Here is a 24,719-nt window from a genome sequence, read left to right as displayed (position 1 = left end):
AGGGTGAACATACCTGAACATGAACTGGTTAAATGAGAAATAACGCCGTCATCTAAAGCTAATTTCAAAATCTGTATTGGAATGTCTAAACTTCTGAATTTAAAAGCCACATTTCCTTGACTTTTAAATAAATGCCCTCTGCTGTCTATGACTCTTTTGCCTTCTTGTGGAGCCCGACTCCTCCTACGGGGTTGCCTAGTCCAAACTTGAAGTGGTGGTACGTATTGTGTTTGGTTGATGTCACTGGGAGGCCTACTCTTTTCTGAAGCGGCTGTGGATCCGGGAGAGAGGAAAGCTGTTTGGGGGAGAGACCGGTGAAAGGGGAAGGATGGGAAACTGCAGTCAGGATGTAATACATGGGAGAAGAATAAAGTTAAAGATAAATAAATAAGTACCCTATAAGAAATATATTTGAGTACTGTTGAAAAATAGGAATACATAAGAATTTTCTGTATAGTCTTTGGGACTAATTGAATTTGTTGTGTGATTTACTTTTATTCTAACATCTTTTAAAATAAAAAAAAAATTAAAGTTTTCTTGGAGAGAAACTATAACTAAAGTAACAATAACCCCAGCCCCATACTTTTATAACTAATAAGTCCATTTCAACATATTTAGTCTACAACATCTTCAACTCAACGAAGTCAAACCCTTTCTGTAATTAAAAACAAAAGTTTAAAAAGTTAATCTTCCTTAGGGAGTAGAGTCAAAGAAACTACTAAAGAGAACAGATTACAGCTTCATTGAACTGAAACTTGAAAATGTAATGCTAAGCTAAGTGACTGCTAATTGCAATGCTCTGTTCTGGGACCCTTCATAGTACCTTTCTTTCCTATAAGTGAGCCCCTTATACCAGCCTTGTTCTAACTACAGGGTGCCTCCCAGATCTCTTGATCTCCCTACCTGTGGGAGCTATACCAGGAAAGGCAGCCTACCCCAAGCTCAGCCGATCAGGTGGTTGACCAGCAGTCCATCCAATGGATACATCCTAGGTCTATACTGCAGAGGGCATGCTGAGATTTCTGTCACATCATTGAGACTCGAGGCACACCCAAGGAAGGCAACAGAAAGTAATGGGACAAAAGCCAACTAAGACAGAGGAGACAATAGACAGAACAATAATAGCAGTGTGGATACAGGGCACAAGTGAATGAAATTAGGAGTTGTATTGTCTCTAGCTATTCTTCAGAGACCTGATTGTTTGTAACTACTTCCCTTTTTTCCCATTTTATCTTCCCAACAAGCACTCTTCAAACCACATTTCAGCACATATAAGCAGAAGAAACTTAGTTAATAGAATACTAAATAGAATACTAGGTTAAACCTTCTTTATATATATATATATATATATATATAATAGTGGGTTTGACCTCTGAAAAGTTCATGGCTCCATGCTACCCTCTGATTATCTGTAGTTTTCAATTAAAACTAGTACTTAAACTCATGGTGTGTAAAAGTTGTTTTTTTTTTTTTTAACTCTCTTTAGAAAATATCAAATTCTCTCCAAGAAAGCAAATGTTGAAAATTCATATTTGGTTTTAGCTTGCCTCCTAGAAAATTCAATAATATCCAAGGGGAAACAGGCCTGGAAAGGCCGTGTTACATATCAAAGCCCTTGCCTGTCACAGGGGAGAGCGCTGTTAGGCTAAGGAGCCCTCATACTTTATAGGAAATATCTTCCTATAATCAACAGATATTTAGATATATAATTGTAGGAAAGGGATCCCAAACAAAAATAAGTAAGTTTATCAGTAAATGTTTTTTCATCTAATTGTCTATCCCCCTAACACTTTCCAAGGCTGTTAGAAACCATTTCAGGTGTGCACTCACGCACGAGGGAGTTTAAAACCCAGGAAGCCTAGAATAGCTAGGTGCCAAAGTTTCAAAAAAAGTAATGGTTTTCCCCCTTAAAGACATAAGACAGTAAGGAATGATTATATTTCTAATTAATTTATGAAAAGGTTTCTCAAAAAGACTTTTCATTAGTATCATACCTTGACTCTAAGTCCTCCCTTCTTTGTATCACTCGTTGCTCCATGATTGAAGTCCAGAAAAAGGGATGCTGGGACACAGACCCTGGGACCCAGTTGCAGGCTTCACCTGCGTGGGCTTCACAGCATCCAGGAGGGTGACTCCTCCGAACCTGATTCACCAACCTGCCTCTGCTCTGTGTGCATTGTATGAACCCAATGCAGACTAACTGAGTGAGGAGAGCAGCACTCAGTCTCCTCAGAGGTGTGCTGTAGAGTTTCATCTTGTGCAGACTTCTGTAATCTCTCATTGCTGACTGTTCAGCTAGTGATTCATGATGTGACCTGGCAAAGTTCACTTTGGGTTATAAAGAAAAAACCAATTCATCGACATTCTGAATTATGTTATGTTTTGTTATGACAGTCTTAATTATGTTACATGGGTGAAATGTTTATTTGTTTGGGTGACTATTTTTGTTTTGTAAGAATAGCTTTATTAGAGGACATATGTGGTAGCTTATCACAGATGTCCTCTAAAAGACTCCACCCAGCAGGGGATCAAAGCAGATGCAGAGACTCATAACCAAACTCTTAGCACAGGGACACTTATGGAAGAAGGGGGATATAAAAGGGCCCAGAGGGGACAGGAGCCACACAAGGAGACCAACAAAGCCAAAAATGCAGGGCCCAGGGGGGACTGCAGAGACTGATGCATTAACCAACGGCCATGCACAGAGAGGACCTAGACCCCCTGCTCAGATGTAGCCCATAGACACCTCAGTCTCCATGTGGGTTCCCAAGTAAGGGGAGAGGAGACAGTCTCTGACATGAGCTCAGTTGCCTGCTCCTTGATCACTTCTCCCTGGTGGGGTGACATAGTCAGCCAACAGAGGAAGAAGATTGAGGAAGTCCTGATGGGACCTGATAGGCTAAGTTCAGATAGTTGGGGAGGAGGACTTCCCTATCAGTTGTCTAGGGAAGAGGACTAGGGGAGGAAGAGGGAGGAGAGGGAGGGTGGAACTGGGAGGAGATGAGGGAGGGAGCTACAGCTGGGATACAAAGTGAATTAAGAATATAATAATAATAATAATAATAATAATAGAATGTACAACGCAGTGATTTTTACATATCCAACTGTACAACTGTCACCACACTACCCTTTAGGATTTTTCTGTAACCCTGAAAACAAGCAAATAACCCTGTACCCATTAACAGTTCCTCCATTCTCCTCTTCCTTGCCTGAGGGAAGCACTCATGTTCTGGTTTTGTACATTTATCTATTCTGGGCATTTCCTAGATGGAATAATATACTTTGTAGTCTTGGGTGACTCATTTCATTCACTAAGCACAGCATTTTCAAGGTTAGCGATTCATTCCTTGATGAGATTACATCACACACACTGTTTTCCAGACAATAAAGGTGTATTTGGTTATTTAAACCTGGGGAGTGAATGGTTTTTCAAGTTCGTACCTGTCTCTGTTTCTTAGGAAATCAGATTCCTAAAAAGACTCTTGAAAAAATAAAAAGGAAGCCACCAGGTTCTTTGAACATACTACATTCTTCATTGGAAGTGGCAACAAACACTTTCCTACTAACCCACTTATTACTGACTATGGTCTACCTGTTATATTTTACAAAAAAGAAAGAGTAGGGAAAGAAGAGAGGACATATGCCTTTGAGAGGAAAAAGGGATAGGAGTTCAAGTGATAGGAGAGCAGACGAAAGGGAGGAAGCAGAGGTAGATTTGATTAAAATACATTGTGTTCATGCATAAATGTTGAATTAGTTCTTAAGATATTGGTTGAATTCAATAAACAGTAAACCTTATGCTATCAAAATATTTTTAATAAAAATCACAGAGTTTTTTAGTGGAAAAAGAATAAGCAGAGGGCATTTGAAGTGTTTTTGATATCTGCTGTAGAGAGACTAGTTGGGTTGCTTTGTCTGCTTTTTTATTCAGTCTATGACAATATCACACATCTGGAAAATTCCATTGTATATGCACAATAGGATAACAGTTAAATGAAACAAAACAAAAAGACAAAATACATTGTGTAGTTGTGAAGAAAGCAGTTCTGATCTCATTGAACCCCAAAATGGGTCTTCCGGACTCTTGGGAGCACCCGGCGATCTTTTCACTGCTGATCTAAAAATCTCCTCTAACACTAACAGGGTCTCTTTTCATTTAGTTTGTTTTGCTTATGTAACCATCAACACAGGTTATTTTTAGGAGGGAGTTTTGGGTGAAAACAGGATAAGAAAACTTCTTGAACATAATTTTCGAAGCATTTGTCTGTTACATTGGCTACACCTTACTTAAAACAGGCAATCAAAATGGGATGAATCACACACTAATGGCATTTTACCCATTCTCAAATACAGTTTATACCAGAAAGTGCAGTAAATGAAAGTTAGATATCTGTTGCTCAAACTCTTGATTATTCCAATGCTGTCTGCAGTCTCAACACTCATTATCAACCCAATAATGCATGTTTCACTTCCTGCCCAACTCTGTCCCTATCTCTATAATTATAAAAGAGCTCTATGAGTTTGCGTTATTCTAAAATAATGATATCTATAATGAATATTGATGTCGTGATATTCAAATAACTGTACTAGCACTGATACCTGAAATCGGTGTTTTAATGGCCAGAGTATGTAGTTAATCTTGGTTTAACTAAGAATAACCCTGTGTTTTATAATTTAAGGACGACGGTATGCTCAGGAACCTTACATACGCCTGCCATCCTGAAACTGATTCCCAAGGGAAGTGTGTGCAAAGTTCAGGTTCTCAAGTCATTCTTTACTTTAATTTCAAACAATGATTCAAAACCAAGTTTAAAACTAGATTTTAATTAAAAGCAGTAGTCTGTGCACCTACCTTATAATATCTCCTTCAAGAGCGATCACTCTCTTAATGATTTTCTGTTCTGGGTTTTTAGGAGACCTAGGATAAAAAAGATAAGGTTATACACTTATCTATGTTTCTGTTATTTTAAGAAAAACAATAAATTGCTTAACAAAATCAGCTGTAGTAAAATTACTACAAAATTCTTTGCACCCTTGCTATGACATCATTCTTACTTCGGTTTCAAGTGACCTAGGACACTATTGAGATTATTATGATTTTTTTCAAATATCTTAAGAATAAAGAAGCCATAAGAAAACTTAACAAAACCGGAAAACAGAGAATATGGGTAACAGTGGTACAGTCTGGCAATCCTAGGCCATGGAGGTGGAGGAAGCAAAAGCAGGATCCTTCCATACATAGCAAGTTCCAGGCCAGCCTGGCCTACATGAGACTGTGCATAAAGTGAAACAGAGAACAGGGTGGATAAACAGCTTAAATTTTAAGGAATAAAGGTTATTAGTATGTTATTATTAAAGATAAGGCTTTATAAGAAAAGGATTTACATGTAAAAAATCAGACATTTATTTGATCTGGTAAGACTGTGTAAATGTTATGAGTTACGTCATTTTAAAATTAAAAAAGTGGATCTTCCAGAAAACAATCATGTTACAAGTATTTTTTTAAGTAGAGAATTCCTTTAAATCATTTTCAAGTCCAGCAATTTAATGATTATAGAATTTAGAGAGATAAACAGTGCGCCTGAAAGCTAAAAGAAATTGACAGATTTTGATATAGTTAAAAAGATATTTTCTATTTAATCTCCATTGTGATAAAAAAAATTTATTCAAAGAAACACTACTTAAATAAATCCCCACTTCTCCGGGAACATACAACCCTACTGATTCATTCCCACATTAGACTAGGCTGGATCTGTGAGGGCAAGAGAGTGTGGGAACAGGACGGATAGATCAATTTTGGGATCTGGTGATAAAGGCGCCTTCCTCATTCACCTTGAGCTCCTTTATTCCTCCTCTGCAAAAAGCAGCTTCTGTCCTGAACAGCCCTGTAGAGACAGTCACACGGGGATGAACTCAGTCTATTCAAGCTGCAGCACTGCGCTCAGAGGCCTGTCTTTCAGTCCAGCCACGTCTGAAGGAGCTGAAGTTCCGACCAACAGCTCTGCTACACCTGTAGAGCAGCTCTGAAACAGTGTCCCCTTCTAGTCTGCCCACCGGAAACGTGCACCATAACTGTCTATTGACTGAAGCCGCTAGGCATTGGAGGACTTTGTTCTGCAGCAATGGACAGAAAAGTCCATCGTAATATAGACGATTTCCTGCTGATAACATGTTACAACTGTGATTTAACAGACATGTTTCAAGGAACAGCTCATATGTCATATAAATGATCATTTAATGTATACTTGAAAACCAGCCAGAGATAAAATATTTTCATGTCAATTCACATTTTGAATTAAAATGCTTTTTAAAGGGAATGTAAAAGTATAAAAGTAGAAAAAGAATTCGAGAAACCAAAAGTGTGTTCTGAACTAAAGGAGTTACAATACAATTCATATCCCACAATATATTTTACAGAGAAAATAAAATTATGTAAATAGCCACAATTACTTTCACATGATTATGAATATTCTTTATTTTGAAAGGAAAGTGGATCAGAGTTTTGACTGGCCTCTTTTGACAAACTGAGTAAATATTATTCTACAAGTTTAGTGTCATTAATAGACATTTCTAAATCTAACTTGAGGGGTTCTCATGCCTTCAAGCTATACAAACTGCACTCTTTGTACAAGGCAACTAAACACTATTTAGAAAATAGTTTTCCAGTTTTCCATTTCAGTCTTCCCAGACTGCCTCTTATTCCTACTGTAGCTAGCCTGAAGGAGCCCAGCCTCTCTCCCACCTCCAATCCCTGGAGACTCCATCTATTGATGGTGACCTAGGATCCCTGACTCTTTCCCACTGTCAATTCCAGCCTCTCCTTCTACCCATCTACAATCCTTTGTGTCACCTACTGATTCAGGCAACATTCTCTGTCAGGGACCCCACAGGCCCCATGCTTGCCTAACATCCAGAGTAGTCAACAGCAACCAAAGCATACCCATCCTTTCAATAAAGACTACATAGCTACATCAAGAAACACATACATACCATAACTCCAGATACTTTGACCACTAGACAAAAACACAAACATCAAGATAAAACACAAAATAATCAAGACAAGATGCCTACTCTAGAAGCCATCAGCCTTATTGAAATAACTTCTGGGGAAGGCGGTGTAGCTGAAGCACAAGTCAAGGACTTTCAAAGTAACAACTATGTTCCAGGACATTAAAAAGGATATAAATAAGTGTCTTAATGAAGACTGTGAAAACAGTCTAACAAAATCAAGAATCAAGACATGCAGGAAATCCAGGACACTATGAAAAGATCAAACCTACAAATAATAAGTACAGAGGAAGGAGAAGAAACCCATAACAAAGATACATAAATTTCACCAACCAAAAAAACAGGGGTCCCAATAAAGGTACAAAAGTATATGGAGCACCAAAAATATAGGTCCACAGAAGAAATTCCACAGTGACACATAACAATCAAAATACTAAATTTACAGAAAAAAAGGATATTAAAAGCTGTAAGAGAAAAAGGCTAAATAACAAATAAAGGCAGATCTATTAGAATTATACCTGATTTAACAAAGGACACTCTAAAAGCTGGAAGGCCTGGACAATTCTGGAGCAGAGAACACAGAGGCCAACCCAGACTACTATACTCAGCAAACTATCAATCATAATCAAGGGAGAAAATAAAAAAGAAAAATATTACAAGATAAAACCAAATATAAGAAATTTCTATCTACCATTCCAGCTCTACAGAAGGCACTGGAGGGAAAACTTCAGTCTGAAACGTTAACTACACCAAAGAGCCACAAGAAATAAATAATACCAGAAAAGTAAATAAACAGATCAAAAGAAGGATAAAAACAAATCGCCAACACCATAACAGAATAACAAGAGTAAATAACCACTGCCAACTAATAACTCAATATTAGTGGTATCACTTTTCCAATCAAAAGGCATAGACTAATCCTGAAATAGAAAATAGAACCCATTTTTCAGCTGTGTCTAAGAAACACATCTCACAATCAAGAACAGATATAACCTCAGGAGGCAAGGATGAAAAAAGACACTCCAAGCAAATGGACTCAAGAACAAGCAGGTGTAACTATCTGACAAAATAAACTCCAAACCAAAATTAATCAGAAGAGATAGGGAAGGACTCTACATACTTATTAAAGGAAAGATTCAGCAAGAAGATATTACAATTGTAAATATTTATCCACCAAACACAGGGAGGAGCCCAAGTTCATTAAAGAAACATTATTACAGCAAAAAATTTAACCAAATGTAAATCAGAAAATATTGTTGTTATTATCTGGAATATGGCATTAGTTTCTAATTACAGAAATAAAAAAATGTATTTTATTTTACTAGGGAGGATAAGGAGGGACCTAAAACAAAGTATGGCATTGTATTATTAAAACTTTGATGGCTAGATTGTTGGCATACCAGAAAAAATGCTTTAGTAAATGTCATTTTTTCTACCATATGATGTCACCTAAGAAGAAATGCTGCGATGCAGAAGGAACACTCCAACTAATTACAAAATTACCCCCCTCAACTGAGGTAGAACTAACAGTAATGAAGTAATATAAAAGGAACATCTATTTGATTTTCTTTAAAAAGGTGTGTAAACAATCTGTAGGATTCTGAAATGCTTAAGAAGTATTCTTTATTTTAAATAATTTGTCTTTTAAGATCATGATGCAAAATAGAATACATAAAGTTAGCTATCTATATAATTAAAGTCCTATGAATTACTACATTAAGCATACCTATAAATTTGAATGTAAGATTAAACTCATGAATCTAATCAAATAAGTCAAAATGAAACAAACTATTACTAACATTAATTCCATTACTGCTTAAAATCCATACCTATATTTTAATCATTAGGTTGCCAAATGCATTACTTTCATGTAAGTAGAGCTGGTAAGAGACTTATTACAGATTTGCATCATAAAAGTTATTAAACTTCCCTTTGTCTTAATTTTCTTGGCCACTTGCCTGTCTCCTAGACAACGTGAGAAATAACAGGAGAAAGGTTGCCTCTTATTTTAGAAGTGCAATGCACACTACACAATAAATACTCAGATTTGCATTTAGATTTGTGGTTTTAATGTTTTTACAATATGAAATATTTTATAGTTTTAATTTCGTGGACCTGGGTTGTAAACATCCATCTTCTGCTCATGATGTAATCAGGCATGAGGTCTGCACGAGAGAGTAACATTTTCTCCGTACTTGGTGGGCCTCAGTGGTTGTGTCTGGTGTTACACAGCAAAGCTCCAGTCAGAAGGAACAAGGCCTAGCCTAGCCAGGACAGGATGCTCCGTGAGCTTCTGTGGAATTTCACTTCCTCTGTGATGAAAATGTTACCATTTTAACCAGGGACAGGCCAAATACAGCTATGTCTTTGGTCACAAAATTCCCATCATTTCCTTCTGGCTGGCGCACTGGGAAAGCCACCTTTATGAAAATTAGTGATGAGCACACGCCCCACCCTCTTAGATCCTGAACTTGTCTCATCTTGACATCACAGAGATGCCTCCACTCTGGATCTAGGCACACCTGTGCTTTGTTTGTGCTGAAATGACAAAAGCCCATTTCAGTGAGTTGGGTAGATTATATCTTTGTGGTTTAATACTGGTCAAGAGTTTTACAAATTTAGCCTTTGAATTAGATATCACATTGGGACTGGGTGTAGTGGCACACACCTTTAATCCCAGCACTTGGGAGGCAGAGGCAGGTAGATTTCTGTAAGTTCAAGCCCAGCCTGGTCTATATAATGAATTTTAGAATAGTCAGAGGTATATAGTGAGGCCCTGTCTTTAAAACAGAGGAGAGAGGAAGGAAGGAAGGAAGGAAGGAAGGAAGGAAGGAAGGAAGGAAGGAAGGAAGGAAGGAAGGAAGGAAGGAAGGAAGGAAGGAAGGAAATAAATCACATTGGCCACAGTCTAATGTAAATGTGAGCCCTTAAAATAGCCTGTACACTAAGGATTATTATGACACACATACCAGAGTGAGGTCGCACATTTTTTGTTTGTGGTGCTTAGGATCCAATCCAGAGTCTTGTACAAGCCAGGCAATTATTCTACCATTGAGCAATACTTCAACTCTAGATTTCCAAATTTTTATTTTTTTATTTTTTATTTTTATTAATTACACTTTATTCATTTTGTATCCCCCCATAAGCCCCTCCCTCCTCCTCTCCTGATCCCATCCTCCCTCCCCCTTCTTCACCCATGCTCCTCCCCAAATCCACTGATAGGGGAGGTCCTCCTCTCCTTCCTTCTGATCTTAGTCTATCAGATCTCATCAAGAGTGGTGGCATTGTCATCTTCTGTGGCCTGATAAGGCTGCTCCCCCCTCAGAGGGAGATGATCAAAGAGCAGGCCAATCAGATTATGTAAAGGCAGTCCCTCTTCCCATTACTATGGAACCCACTTGGACACTAAAGTGCCATGGGCTACATCTGTGCAGGGGTTCTAGGTTATCTCCATGTATGGTACTTGGTTGGAGTATGAGTCTCTGGAAAGACCCCTGTGTTCAAATTTTCTGGATCAGTTGCTCTCCTTGTGGAGTTCCTATCCTCTCCAGATCTTACTATTTCTCACTTCTTACATAAGATTCCATGCACACTGCCCAGCAGTTGGCCATAAGTTTCGGCTTGAGGATACATCCTAGAATAGCTTCAAAACTGAGCTGAATCCATAGAGCCCGAGATCATTGTTACAGCACACTTCTCTTAGACTTGCAGTCTGTTCTTTTACAAATTCTCCAACAAAAGAACTTGCCATATTTTGTTGCAATAAAGGGCAAAGCGAACCATCTGAAAGACTCACTTAGCTCACTTTTATTACATCAATAACAAAGGAAACACACAGACTCAATAATAGTACTCTTACTGAAGTCATTTAGCTTTACTATCTGTGATAACAAGAATCAAAATGATGCTTCGTGGTGTCAATTCTATACACTTGATTCACCCTCGCTTGTGTGCACTTTCTGAGGACACACACACACACATTTTAAAAGAAGCACTACTAATACTTAGCGCATTGGTATTAATCAATAAAGTCAGTTGTGGTTTCTTGTTGTTTTGTTTTGTTTTCTCGTATGGTTTTGATTTTTACCCAGAGCAGTATTTGAGCCACTGTACCCCTTGTTAGCTTTTCTTTGTGACACCTGAATGGCACGAATGAGACTGCAGACTTCCTGTTCTCTGGGTGCATTCGTGACCGCACAGATGTTCTTGCTGCTACTACAGGTGAGGTGTCCAATCCCTGCCACGAGGACACTTCAGAGGATGCGTCAGTCAAAGGGCTGCAGCATTTACAAAGGGGCATGCATAAGCTGACTAGAATCCGTGTTACTATTCCAGCACACCTTCTGTGTTCAGGTTTTAAAAGGGGAAAGGTAGTCCTATAAAAAGCATCGGAGACAGCAATAGGACATTGTCTTAGGGCCAGAAAACTTTAATGAGAATTAGAGATCTCAGCACTGGGCCATAGGTCCTCTCATTTGGGGGCTGTAGGAGCATAGAAGGGCTGAGTCATCTAATTTGGTCATTTTCACAAAGCATGAAATCAAGCCCAATCAAGCTGGAGTCAAAATACAATGTCTTGCAGGATCATGGGGAAATTCAGTGAGGTTCCCAGTGGCAGAACGATGTAGTGTTTCGAGTGGATATTTTCTAACACCATTGCTGAAGCAATACAACTGTGTACTGTGACTTACCAAGGTTCTTGCTACAATGTAAAATGTTTTACTTTTATCAACAACTGTGAGAAACTTAGTAAGCACATGGTGAAAACTGTTCTCATTAGTAAGTCAGCCTTGATTATGTAAAATCAATTAATCAATTAATGTGTATTATGACTATAATTTCTTCAATTATAAAGAGCTGCAACAGTTGGAAGTTGGCTTTTTTGATTCTCAGGAGCAAATGTATTCACATCTCTACCAATATCTAAGGGATTTAGTATAATAATATCAGTGAGATCCATACCCACTCATGTTTATTAACTGAAGCATTTCAAAGCAGAGGATAGTATAATGTTCAGGTATGAAATACAATTATAGCTGTATATCAACTTCTAGAATAAGTAGTATAAAGATGAATACATGCACCACATACATGTGTTTTATTCTACTGCAAAATATGAAATTATATTTGAAGAAATGTACTTTAATCCATAAAGAAACATCTGCTCAAGAAAATGAAATTCCTTGGTTGACTTATTTTGTCAATCTGTTGCTCGTGTACACTGAATATGCTTTCAGCAGAGCAGACATGTGGAAGTGGAGAAGTCTCAAGTTAAAAACCAACTACACTAGACTGTCTCCGGGGAAGCCTTCTCACCACTGCTGTAGTTCCAAAGCTGGACATGCACCTTGGAACGTTCCTTTTTCTTCCAGTCAAGCTATCCTGTAGGCCTCTATCCACACTTTCACTGACTATACCTTTGCAAATGGCATCATTTACAACCATGGGATAAAGCACTTGCCTTTGAAGGAGGAAACTGTAAGTCTGACTAATACTTCAATTTAAACTATTTGATTTTTAGATTCATCCAGGTTGGAAAATGCTGACACACATTTCTTTTTTCTTTTTTTTGAGCTCGAAAAATATTCATCCCATGAATCGCCTAGAAAAGCAATCACCTAGAAAAGCAGGTAATGTACCTATGTTTCCAACATCACACCATATCCACGTAAAAAATGACACAGAAAAGATAGGTCAATTACAGTGTGAAGCAGATACCAGTATGTAAGAGCTAAGTCTGTACCTTTAAGCTGATATACATGCAAGGTATAGTTGGGCTGGGGGAGGCAGTCATCAAGGAAAGTTACCGGAATGAAGACCAGGAAGTCACTCACATTGCTTGCATGCCAGTTTTCCATGATGGGGATGATACTATGGGATGTGAGATGTCAAAGCAGGAAGCGCATGGCAAAGTCAGGAGAGCAAGAGCAAAGTTAGATAGGACCTTTTTACTCAAAGCCAGCATTTGCCCTTCGACTGTCTCCTAAATTATATTTATTTTCCACCCAGTCATATACCTAAGTAGATCCAGAATGTAAAGGTTTGTGAATATAAAAAGAAGCAACCAACGACAACAACAACAACAACAAAAACCCCAACTCATTCATGATTTTTAAAAAAGTGCTTAAAGAATATCTAACTGTGTCCAGCTGGTACTTGAAAGGGGCGGAGGCTGTTTTGTTGCTTGTGTCCTGTACACTGTATCCAAAACCACACAATCAGGAATCTTCATTATAACTCTCCAGGGTCATAGGAAATGGGAAGTTCGTACTGATAATCCAACCCTTACCGTTAATACCCTTGGCTGTGGTTAGTAGTTGAAATGTTTCAGGGTTAGGTGTAGAAATTAAACGTCAGATAGGAATGGGGACATTTCAGTGGTTGCCAGCCAAGGATGAGAACCAAACAGACGACATGCCTCCACTGGTTCAAACACAGGTTGCTGCTGAGGAGCAAGGTCCCTGCCTTGATGCTAGCATTACACAAATCCAGTGGCGCATAGAGCCTGTGCTGACAAGATGAAGAGCCACAAGCAAGCTGTCTTAGCTACTGTTGCTGTGGTGAAGCACCACGACTGTGGTGGTTTGAATAGCAATGGCCCCCATGGACTCATGTGTTTGAATGTTTGGCCCATAGTGGGTGGCATTAACAGGAGGAGTGGCCTTGTTGGAGTAGGTGTAGCCTTGCTGGAGGAAGTGTGTCACTGTGGGAGTGGGCTTTAAGGTCTCCTGTGCTCAAGCTATACCCAGTATGGCTTGTAGTCTCCTGCTGCCTGCAGATTAAAATGCAGAACTTTCAGTTCATTTTTTAGTCTGTCTCTGTCTCTATCTCTCTGTGTGTGTGTCTCTCTTCTCTCTCTGTGTCTCTCTCTGTCTGTCTGTCTGTCTCTCTCACTCTCTCTCACTCTCTCTCTCTCTCTCTGACTGTATGCCACCATGTTTCCCACCATGATGATAATGGACTAAACCTCAGAAATTGTAAGCCAGCACCATGAAATGTTTTCCTTTGTAAAAGTTGCCATGGCCATGGTGTCTCTTCACAGCAATGGAAACCCTAAGACAATGACCAAGGCAACATTTAAGAGAAAGTGTTTAATTGAGGACATGCTTACAGTTTTAGAGGGTGAGTTCATTACCATCATGGTGGGGAGCATGGCAGCAAGTGAGCAGTCATGGCTAGACAGAGAGAGAGAGAGACACACACACACAAAAAGAAAGAGAGACTGGGTCTCCAGTGAGCTTTTGAAACCTCATCTCCTCCAGGCCACACCACCATCTCTCCTTCCCAAACAGTTCCACTATGTGGGACCACACATAACACATGTGAGCTACAAGGGCCATTCTCTTTCAAACCACCATACAGGCTTAAGGATTTGAACTGCCTTACGAAAAGTCTTTTAATTTTAGTCTGAATTTAAAAGAATAGGATTTTGCTTTCAGCAAGAAACTTAAATTCAGTAGTGATAAAATAATAAAATTTTACATATTTTATTTTTATGATATGAAAATTTATACCCATCCCATTTTATTTTTTCCAGTGTATACTTATGGATTAATATATGTTCTCTAGCGACTTTTGCCATGTATATTATTAATCTTTCAACTGTGCTACTGGATTCAGAATTTCCTAACATTACATTAGGTATACATATGGGAAGACTTGGTACTGCAAAATCACTGGCACTAATCGTTCTGAATATTCACGCTCAGGGAGATTTCTGACTCTGTGGATATTAGAATTTAAGTAAAATATGAGATATTTTCCTCATTTCCATTCTAAACATGTTGAGCTTATATATTTTTAAAAATATAGTACTATTGTTTTGCAGACAAATTCTCAGGTAAAGTCCAATAACTACACACAATTTGCTACCTAGAAAATGTCAACCTATGCCCCCATATCAAACCAAACAGCTTTAGCAGCTACACTGAGATAACAATGCATGGGTTTAGGAATTTTACAAAAGCAACTGCAATTAGCCACCCCTGAAAACAGCATCCTCATTTACTTGCTCAGTTTAATATATATCTATCTATATAAATAAATATATATATATATATTTGTGTGGGTATGTATATATGTATATATTTGTATGTATATATATATTTGTGTATATGTATATATATTTGTGTATATATATATATTTGTGTGTATGTATATATATGTTTGTGTATGTACATATGTTTGTGTATGTATGTGTATATATATCTTTGTGTGTATATGTATATATATCTGTGTGTATGTATATATGTATATATTTGTGTGTATGTATATATATTTTTGTGTGTATGTATATATGTTTATGTGTATGTGTATATATATGTTTTTGTGTGTATGTGTATATATATGTTTGTGTGTATGTATATATATATTTTTGCATGTATGTATATGTTTGTGTGTATGCATATATGTTTGTGTGTATGTATGTATATATATTTATGTGTATGTATATATATGTGTGCATATGTGTATATATATGTTTGTGTATATGTGTATATATATATGTTTGTATGTGTATATTTATATAGTTGCTAAGTTATCAGAAGCTTACAGCTTCTGCTCTTGCTACAATAACTGGATGCTATGATTATTTATTGATTATTGATAATTTTAGTAAGCAATTCTAAGAATTGTTTTGTAAATGAGACAAGTAGAGAATGGCAAAAATTTTAGGTGAAGCATTAAAAATAATTTCGGAGGACTAAAGAAATTCTGGGAACAACTTAGGGGAAATTTAGCAGAATAATATCTAAGAACATATGTTTCTGCATTATGTCAAACCAAGAAGAGTTCAGATGAGTAAGGAAGAGCCTGGTACTTTGCCTTCATCGGAAATGGTGCAAGAGCTTTGACACCTTCGGAGGAAGGCAGAAGAAGCTGTGATTGCCAGATTTGGGTTCTCAGCATTTAAGAGAACCATCAGAAACAGAAAGTTCTCTCATGCCTTTGTTTTTCACTATTGCACAACTGTGCTTTCCCCTGAGAGGCTAGCTGGGAAAAGTTAGAAGGCCAACCTATTCTTAGTTAAGGACTGTAGAAGGGCAGTTAACCTGGAGGAAGAAACAGCAGATGCTGGTGAAAGTACACACCGTTTAAGCAATACAAAATGTCTATGAATATCTTCTTTGGCATAGCAACAACAGTAAATAGTAAAGAATAGTTGAAATTTGCTAAAAGAGATCTTAATCGCTTTTACAACTAAAATAGAAATGTGAGGGACTGGATATGTTAATTAAATTGATTTAATCATTTCGGTACATACATACAAACCATTATATTCCACACAAGAAGCCTATATATACTTAGTCAAATTATACTTATATAGAGCTTGGACTAGCACTAGTGGCTTATATTTTATATACATAACTAGAAAAGAAACACCGTTCCCCACGTCATGACCAGACCTCAGCTTGTGAGGCCTCAACTTTTCACCAGCTAGATCTGTCATACTATGTAATCAACCATAGAGTAGACAATCAATAACAGTTATGAAATGTGCTTAAGCAAGTCTTTTGTTATGTAAAAAAAATCAAGTATGTTGAAAAAAATTCAAGTATGTTCTATTTCTTTCATTTGCTAACATTCCCACACTATGACTACTTTTTTCCCCTGTCACTTATAAAATGTTATTCCATATATTTGCTTATCTTCTCAAAGGTGAACACACAATGTTGCCACCAGGAGCTGTTCCTTGCAGAAAGCTATTCTGATAGCGGGTCTGAAGACACTGATTAATGTGTAAGGCTTGCCTGCCTTCCTGAGCACCGGCCTGTCTGCTTCTGTTCGCACAGAGAATGGACCTAATCTCTACAGCTGTCATGTCCATGCTTTTCTTGCATTATACATTTTAAGGCTCTGAAGCCACTCTAAAGCACAAACATGACCACCAACAACGTCCCTCCAGAAAGGAACAGCAGGGGTAGATTATTAAGTCAAAATGGAAGTAGACTTCCTCCTCCGTGTGTGGATGATTTTCATAGGGGCCTGATTTCCATATGGCTCTCACAGCTGAAGCTTAATGAGTTCCAGACATAGGGAGAAGAACCATTCTAATGCTCAACTTCTACAATGGAGCATACCAAGGCAAAACAGAATTAAGGGAAATAGTTTCCAACTGGTTTTATGTGTCTATGGGTTAAATATAGGAAGGATGCTTTAATTTAAACAAAAGAGATCCTCAGCAGCATATGCTCTCCTCCCACCACTCCTCATCAGGATGGTTAGAACTCAGGAGTTTCAGTTTGCTATAACATGGGAGCTCTGCCAAGCGACTCAAGCACAAACATCAGTGGTTAAGAACAGTGTCCAGTATAAAATACGTTTGCAGGAGTCTAATCTGCGGGGGGGGGGGGGGAGGGGGAAGGGGGGAGTTTCTGGGCAATTGTGCCATGTTTTGGAATGACCACATGAAAAGATGTTTTGATTCATGTAAGATTATTAAACTTCATTTAAGACTCGAAAATGTAACTTTATTCCCTGAAAAAGCAGGGGCTGTCTGGAAAAGACACCACGAAGTCAAATAAGTGTTTCTCTCCAAAGTTCTTTGATTCGGCTTCATTTTAAAACAGAGCCCCAAAGCCCTCCTGATGCTACTGTGCCTCCCCCACCTTTATCAGCTCTCTCATGGCTGCCATCTCTGCTTTGCTTTTTACAGCACAGTGCCCAACCCTCAGGCTGCTCACTGGCACTGAGGTCCCTCCCTCCCATTCTCTACAGCACAACTAGAGACAGGCATGGTCCAAGTCCTTTCTAATTCTCCCCAGAGATTTGCCTCAGCCTCACCTCACTGCATGTTTCAGAGACATATCCTCCATCGTTACCTGTCAGATAATAGGTAAATTTGATTTTTGCCTTCTATTTTAAACAAAATTATTTTATGATAAACTGTTTTTAACTATACATAAGTAAAATTTTCTTTTAGAACTTCATTTACAATGACAATCTCCCAAGACCTGATAGTGCCAGGCTTAATGATTCAAACACAATACTTAAACAATTCTATGAGGAAACAGCAACAAATTTAAATGTTTCTGTGGAAAACGGTAGATTCTAATATCATTAACTTTGTATGCTTAAAAACCTACCTACTTTTCCTCATGCTGATCCACCCATAGAGTCAATACCTTACCATAGAGTTATTAGTTACAGCTTTTCAAAAAGTAGGTAACATGATTTTAGTAAAAGAAAAAAAACCCACAAAAATAAAATTCAAAGTTATAACTCTATAGAACTCAGGAGAAGACCAAAGATAAAGTGAGCATATTTAAATTTTTTATACTATCTATCATACCTTTCTAAGTTAAAATCTTATTTTAATTAGTTCCCAACAACCAGTGTAATCACTTGCAAGTCAAAGACTCAGCTGTTTGCCATGCAGACTGCCACCCTGGGTGACTGTGTGAATCTGACCTCCTGCCTGTTAACAAAGACACTCAATTAATTATTTGCTGTTTCGAATGGCTATTTCATTTCACCTCCACCTTTGTTAAGTGTTAAAAGGCCCAATTGCTTTTTCTTCTTAACCTTAGGCTTGAAAAATGCACACAGAATTTCTCTACTGCCAAGTAATAAACTACGTTGAGCCACAAAGCTAATTTTCAAGACCACAGCTCCTAGATGTCTTGAGCTAGAGTCAGCTGAAGTAAGACAGTGACCGGAATCATACCAACTTGTTAAAGATTCCCTTCATTTTTGTTTTTAAGATACTTTTAAGCTACTACTCTAGGAGAAAGGACATAGATCCTAGCATCTCCGTACGCTTTATTGTCACATTCACACTGGACACATGTGTAAAACATGGCATGTTTATACTTAAAACAGTGATCATATGCACATTAATGCTGCATCCATTTTTCCAATAATCTATTAGTTTTCCCATGTGTTTGGTCACACTAAGCTCAGTAAAGTAATCGCCCATCTCAGCCCTCAAAAAAATAAAAATAAAAATAAACCAAAGCAAACAAAAACAAAAACCTAAATCAGAACAAAGCAAAAGCTTTGAGGTAAGTGTAAATCAGGTTTTGAGATGTATGGGTCACTGAGGGCTTAAATGTGGAACACTAAGCAGGAAGCCGGGAGAAAGCACAAAATAAATGAGAACCTAACGTCTAAACTTCATCGGCCTTGATGCTATAATAACTGCACAATTTCATCTGCTGTGTACTTGCTTCTCTCACCAGCTCTCAAGTCCCACCTATTCTGGCTGTTATCCACCTACTTACTACCTATAAGTAGGTCACAAGACTATAGCAACCACCATTTAACTTCCTCATATCCAACACTACATTATCCACTTGCATTTAAAAGAAGAGCTTTGCGGGTCCATCGTGTTTATCCTGATTCCATTCATGCTTAGGAGGTCCTGTTGCTGTGACTTTGTGGGAGTATCTTTTGACATTTCTAGGAGACACAGCCTTTACAGGAAATTCCACATTACAGACAACCAAATGTCGAAGTACAATAAATAGTCTCCCCAGGAAAGAATACACTAGTTAGCTCTCCAATAACAAATGGTCAGCTCTGAAAACATAAATATAAGAAACATTATGCAGACTGGACAGGCTGTATTTCTATATTTAGGAATTTATATGCAAATAATATACTTATAATGAAAAAAAGAGGCTATAAATTTGAAAAAGAGGAAAGAGGCATACATGTGAGGGTTCGGAGGGCATAAAGAAAACGATGAATGATGTAAACACATTATAATTTCAATAAAGAAATAATTTTAAAAGTATATAAAAGAAGAGTAGTAAATAGCTCATGTAAAGGTGGCAAGATTGTAACAAACAAAGTAAGCTATTGCCATAGCCTGGAAGGTTAAGCTGTAGGACATCTGTCATTCTGTGTCTGGCTTATGTCATTTACCATGTCTTCCGGGCACATTTGTGGTGTGGCATGTATCACAGTCACTCTGCAGCTTCAGTTCTCATGACTAATACTGGTTGCTGATTTATTAACCTTGGAGCAACACCTCAATATACTTTCCTAATATAATAAAAAATAGCTACTGAGATTTGGAAACAAAATTATAACTCCCCTACTCTTTCCAGAAGGATGTATATTGACATGAAAATAAACAATTCCAGACTTTGTGGATCATGTGTAGATCCGTAGATCAGTGATTCTGAACTTTAAAAGTCCAGGAGGGTGAACCCTGACAATCTAGAGCCTGCATTTGAACAAGCACCTAGGTCTTAGCCCATCCTGATGAACCAAACTGGGAATCATCACGTGAGTGTTCTATGAAATGCAGCATACCAGCTCCTCATATGTTCAGGGAAAATGTAAATCACAGAGGCTTTCAAAATGAACCCGGCAAATAATACCAATTTTAAACCATATTCAAAATTCTAAGCAAATGGGAAAACAAACTTTGATACCACAGCAAAAGTACAACATTCTACCAATTTCCTGTGGAGCTTTAAACTGGGGTTGCGCCTAACTAGCTCGGACTACTGTAATTCAGGTAAGAAAAGGAAGACACATCCCATTTTCAGATTTCTGTACTGTAAAAATCATTCTCAGATGATAAAGGTGATGGAGAAACCCTACTTTAACAGGAGGGCTCTAGATGATACAAAATACTTCTCTTATAGTGGCGATTCATCCAACAGATATTTGCTGACTGCGAGCCAGGTGCCACTTTTGTGTCACTAGATTACAAGCATCTATACTACTGTAATCTATAGAATATACGGTGTATCACTATAATCTATGGTAAGCATGTCTTTTCCAGGGTTTAGGCCAGTTATATCACTTTGAGCAAGTCATTTACATATGTTAGCACCCCATATTTTTTCTTGAAAACAACAACAACAACAACACATGAATGCTATACTAACCACAAATGCCGCCAAAGAAATTCCAGGAACTACTAAGCATTAAAACATTAAACATGTTGAGCATCTGCTTTGCAAAGGCCGCCTTTGAGAATGAGATAAGTTAGAAGAGATAGCTTCATGGATTCATTGTGTTCTTAATGGAGGAGAAGCTGCAATCTCTGAAACTAAGACTGTGCAATGAACTTCCACAGGAATCACTTCAAAACATTCTGCTATGCCTACTTATGCACAGAGAGCAACTTTGCCAACAAAGCGAGCACACCCTACTTCTAGAAAAAATGACAGAGCATGTCTTGGTGTCCCTCTCAATCTCTCCCATGCTCCACTCTCCATTCCCCTAACCCTTCCCCTGGCAGTCTCTCTTTTGCCTTCATTTTTTTTTTTTTATTCTTCTTCTCCCTTCTACTTTTATCCTGGAATGTTCATCATATGTTATTTGTAATAAATAAAGACGCTCCTCTTCATAAGCCTTTTTTTAGAACTAGTAATTTTGTTAGTATTTTTTTTAACATTAGTTTATGAGCTATTAAATGTGTTGCTAAATTTTTTTATTCTTATTAGGCAATTTAATGGCTCTGGTGCAATGTAAAAGTTCAATCAACCAATTTTGTATAAAAAGTGAGGAGAGCCTAACTGTTTTGATCTACTACGCACTTTAATTAATCTCAGTTACAAAAGAAAGAAATGGCATTTTGCCTTGTGTTTAAATGCCCCAGGGAATACAGCAGAGTTAATTGGACATCCTTGCAAACAAAGACAGTTGGAAAAGCCCTAGCAAAAAGGTATTCAAGATAAGCTACAAGATAGCCTTCAAGCAATAAAGAGTACTGTGCTTTTTAGTTTCTTTCTAGTTATTTAGTACTTTTGCTAAAGGACAAGGAACTATGCCATTTTTGAGCATATCTAAATGTTAGCTGTGTTTGAATTTCCGCTAACTGCCTTAACTGCGGGAATGTTTGAAGAGAGTGAAACAATATTACCTATGCTTTACAATAAAAAAAATAAATAAGCATTTGTAGTAGGCAAATGATTGTTTTTCAGAAACACACAAGTCACAGAGGTGGCTCCAGGCCAGGGTCAGAAGTCTGAGCTCATCCATCAATCAGGATGCTACACTATCATTCCACACAGGCCACTGCGAGACAAAACGTGGTTTCAATTTAGAAAAAAAGGTCAGTATGGAGAAATGTGTAGAGATCAACAAAGAGACGTTGATGGCAGCACATTAGTCATTCCTTCTAAAATGCTATATAAGCATAAAAATATTGATATGAGAAACGATTAAACAAACAAATTCTATTTAGATTAGACCATCATCTATACAAATGTCCTGTTTTCCAGTGAGAAGGAAAAATACTTAATCTCAGTTTGAATACATTACTGATTGATACAAAGTCCTCCTAAAACCTAACAAATGACTAACAGTGTGCGTTTTTAGAGTCTTGGATCCCTAAAATTCTTTTATAGTACCTCTTATGTTGTACGATAAAAGCATAATGGCCTATTTGTTATAAAAATACATTTCACTGAATTCCAAACATTTTGTTATAAAATTCATTGCATAATGTAATTTGAACTACATGAATAAGTGAGCGTTCTTATAAATTCATGTTAAATAATGGAAAGGTACATAAAAGTTATTAAGGAGGTTCAGGGTTAAGTACTAACATTTATAAATGTCATAACTTGCTTATACACTAGAGAATATCTTGCATTGGCTAATGTCTGGACCACTGAGGATTCCTGAGCATCAGAGGACTCAGGATGTGTACATAACAGGAGTGCCAACAGGAATCTAGGCTGGACATAGTAGCTTTGTCTAGAATAAAATATACCAGGGTAGTTTTCTCTCCCCAAATATTAGCCCACGGACTTGCCAGCATTTCCCTTTTTGATTTACTTCTTTATCTTCCTCCAATCATCCTTAAAACCATTATCCAAAATAACTACTCATAAGATTCATAATTTACCTTTTTTACTCCTTTTTTTCCCTCTACATATTATTTTTGGGAGGGAGTTTTATGCATTTTTTAACTATCAGCCTTTTCAGTAATTAATAGTCTGTCATGACAAGTTTTTTTCCAGTTTTAAAGCTCAACAGAATAGAAACTCCACAGTAGGACAAAAGTGAGAAATATACAAACAGCTAACGAGTTCTATCAATCCTGGTGGTCACTGAGTTACTAAGAGAAATTAGAGCTCCAAAAGAATTGAATTATTGGGCTTGGCAAAGCCACTCTGTTAAAATTATGTGGGTAATTAACAACTCTTGCCTACAGTTAAGTCTATATCTGGCAAATCAAACTGACTGGTCATGCCTTACACAGCATTTAAGAAAAACTTTGCTAAGTTGAATACTGAGCCTTACACAATAATCAATGACAGCTCTACTCTTAGAACAGAACAAAAATTCAAAAGAAAATTTAGGTGTTTAGTGGTTACCAATACCTTTGCATTAAAAACACACTAATATTTTGGATATCACATTGAAATGATAGTATTTGCGAACTAAAGCTACCCTTTTATAAATGATAAACCAGTTAAAAATACGTTTACTAGAATACTGAAACAATTCAGTTGCAGGGGTGAGGAAAGTATTGTTTCTTCAGCCTCCTTAAGCAGAAGCCTGTTTTTCAGTCACCCATGTTTTTCAATAGAAACAAACAAACAAACCCTCTTTCCCTGAAACTGGCCCTCTTCACTTTAGCCTTGTTATTTTGGCTCCATGGGAAGACAGTACCTACAGAAGCTACAACCTCCATTTCCTCAATTTGGAGACTCAAAACAGCTGAACTGAACATCTGGACTGAAACTAACCTAGAACTTCTGTTTCTCAGAAAAGGGATAAGGACCCCAACATAAAGGGAGGAGAAGATGCTGGGAGGGGCCTTTGTGGTGAAACAGACATTGGAAGATCTTTCCAAAGACTGCTTTTTTTTTAATATTACAGGGAGGAAAAAGTATAGATATTAACTGCAAATTTATATCTACCAGCATCTGATTTCACATTCTATTAGAAAGCCTGACTGATTTTCCCTGTGCAATTCTCACATTTTCAAAAATAATAAAGATACATTTGAGCTGCTGTCCTCCAAAGCTAGCGCCTGCTGTGTCATTGAGCCAGAGGCACAAAGTTGAATTAGGTCACATATCCACATATATATCTCCATGAAGAAGCCAGTGATTCAGAGCTTCCTATTCAGAACAGCACCATGACCCTGGCGAGCTCACTGACTACTGACTACGTAAAGTCTAGTAGTTTTAGTGGAGTCCTTACACACACTCATATTAGGAGGGAAAAGGTACACAGAACATCAAAATTTGCACCTTCGTCAGTGGTCTCAGTAGAAAATCATGGCACTGAATGGACATGAAGACCTCCAGACTCTCTGATCCCTGGAGGTGGTACTACTGTATCAAAGATGAAGCAAATGGGAAGATGTGATGAAGGAGCTGACATAACAGGCTCCATGAACTCTCTAAAGAGAGAGTAACTGTGATTGTACAAATTTTACTAAAACAAAAGTTCAGCCTGTTGTTCAAACATATTGCAATAAAAAATTGAAGTACAAATATGAAAGACACATTGTACATATCTATCTATACCTACCTAGCTATCCATCTATCTATCTATCTATCTATCTATCTATCTATCTATCTATCCAATCAGGCAGGGTGTCCCTATGTTGGCTGGAGCTCACTGTATAGACTAGGCTGTCCTCTAAACCCAGATATGCCTGGTTCTGCCTCTCAAGCACTGGAATTAAAGGCATGTACCATCACGCCTAGCTTTCTGGGTCGTTTCTCTCTCTCTCTCTCTTTCTTTCTTTCTTTCTTTCTTTCTTTCTTTCTTTCTTTTACTTATTT

At 37.6% G+C, this 24,719-nt stretch overlaps 1 protein-coding gene across 2 annotated transcripts in view; it reads right to left on the bottom strand.

Moving 5' to 3' along the window:
• Immp2l (inner mitochondrial membrane peptidase subunit 2) overlaps positions 1–24,719 on the bottom strand; it is an 829,626-nt gene that overhangs the window by 287,212 nt on the left and 517,695 nt on the right. For both annotated transcript variants that reach the window (XM_060367473.1, XM_060367476.1), the window contains exon 5: positions 4,853–4,918. In XM_060367473.1, coding sequence (XP_060223456.1) covers positions 4,853–4,918 — 66 coding nt within the window. The remainder of the gene's footprint in view (positions 1–4,852; positions 4,919–24,719) is intronic.

This window comes from Meriones unguiculatus, chromosome 1 (genome assembly GCF_030254825.1).
Source record: "Meriones unguiculatus strain TT.TT164.6M chromosome 1, Bangor_MerUng_6.1, whole genome shotgun sequence".
NCBI classification, from domain to species: Eukaryota; Metazoa; Chordata; class Mammalia; order Rodentia; family Muridae; genus Meriones; species Meriones unguiculatus.
The sequence above is the reverse complement of the archived record's forward strand: the minus strand, read 5'-3'. Positions and strand labels throughout refer to the sequence as shown.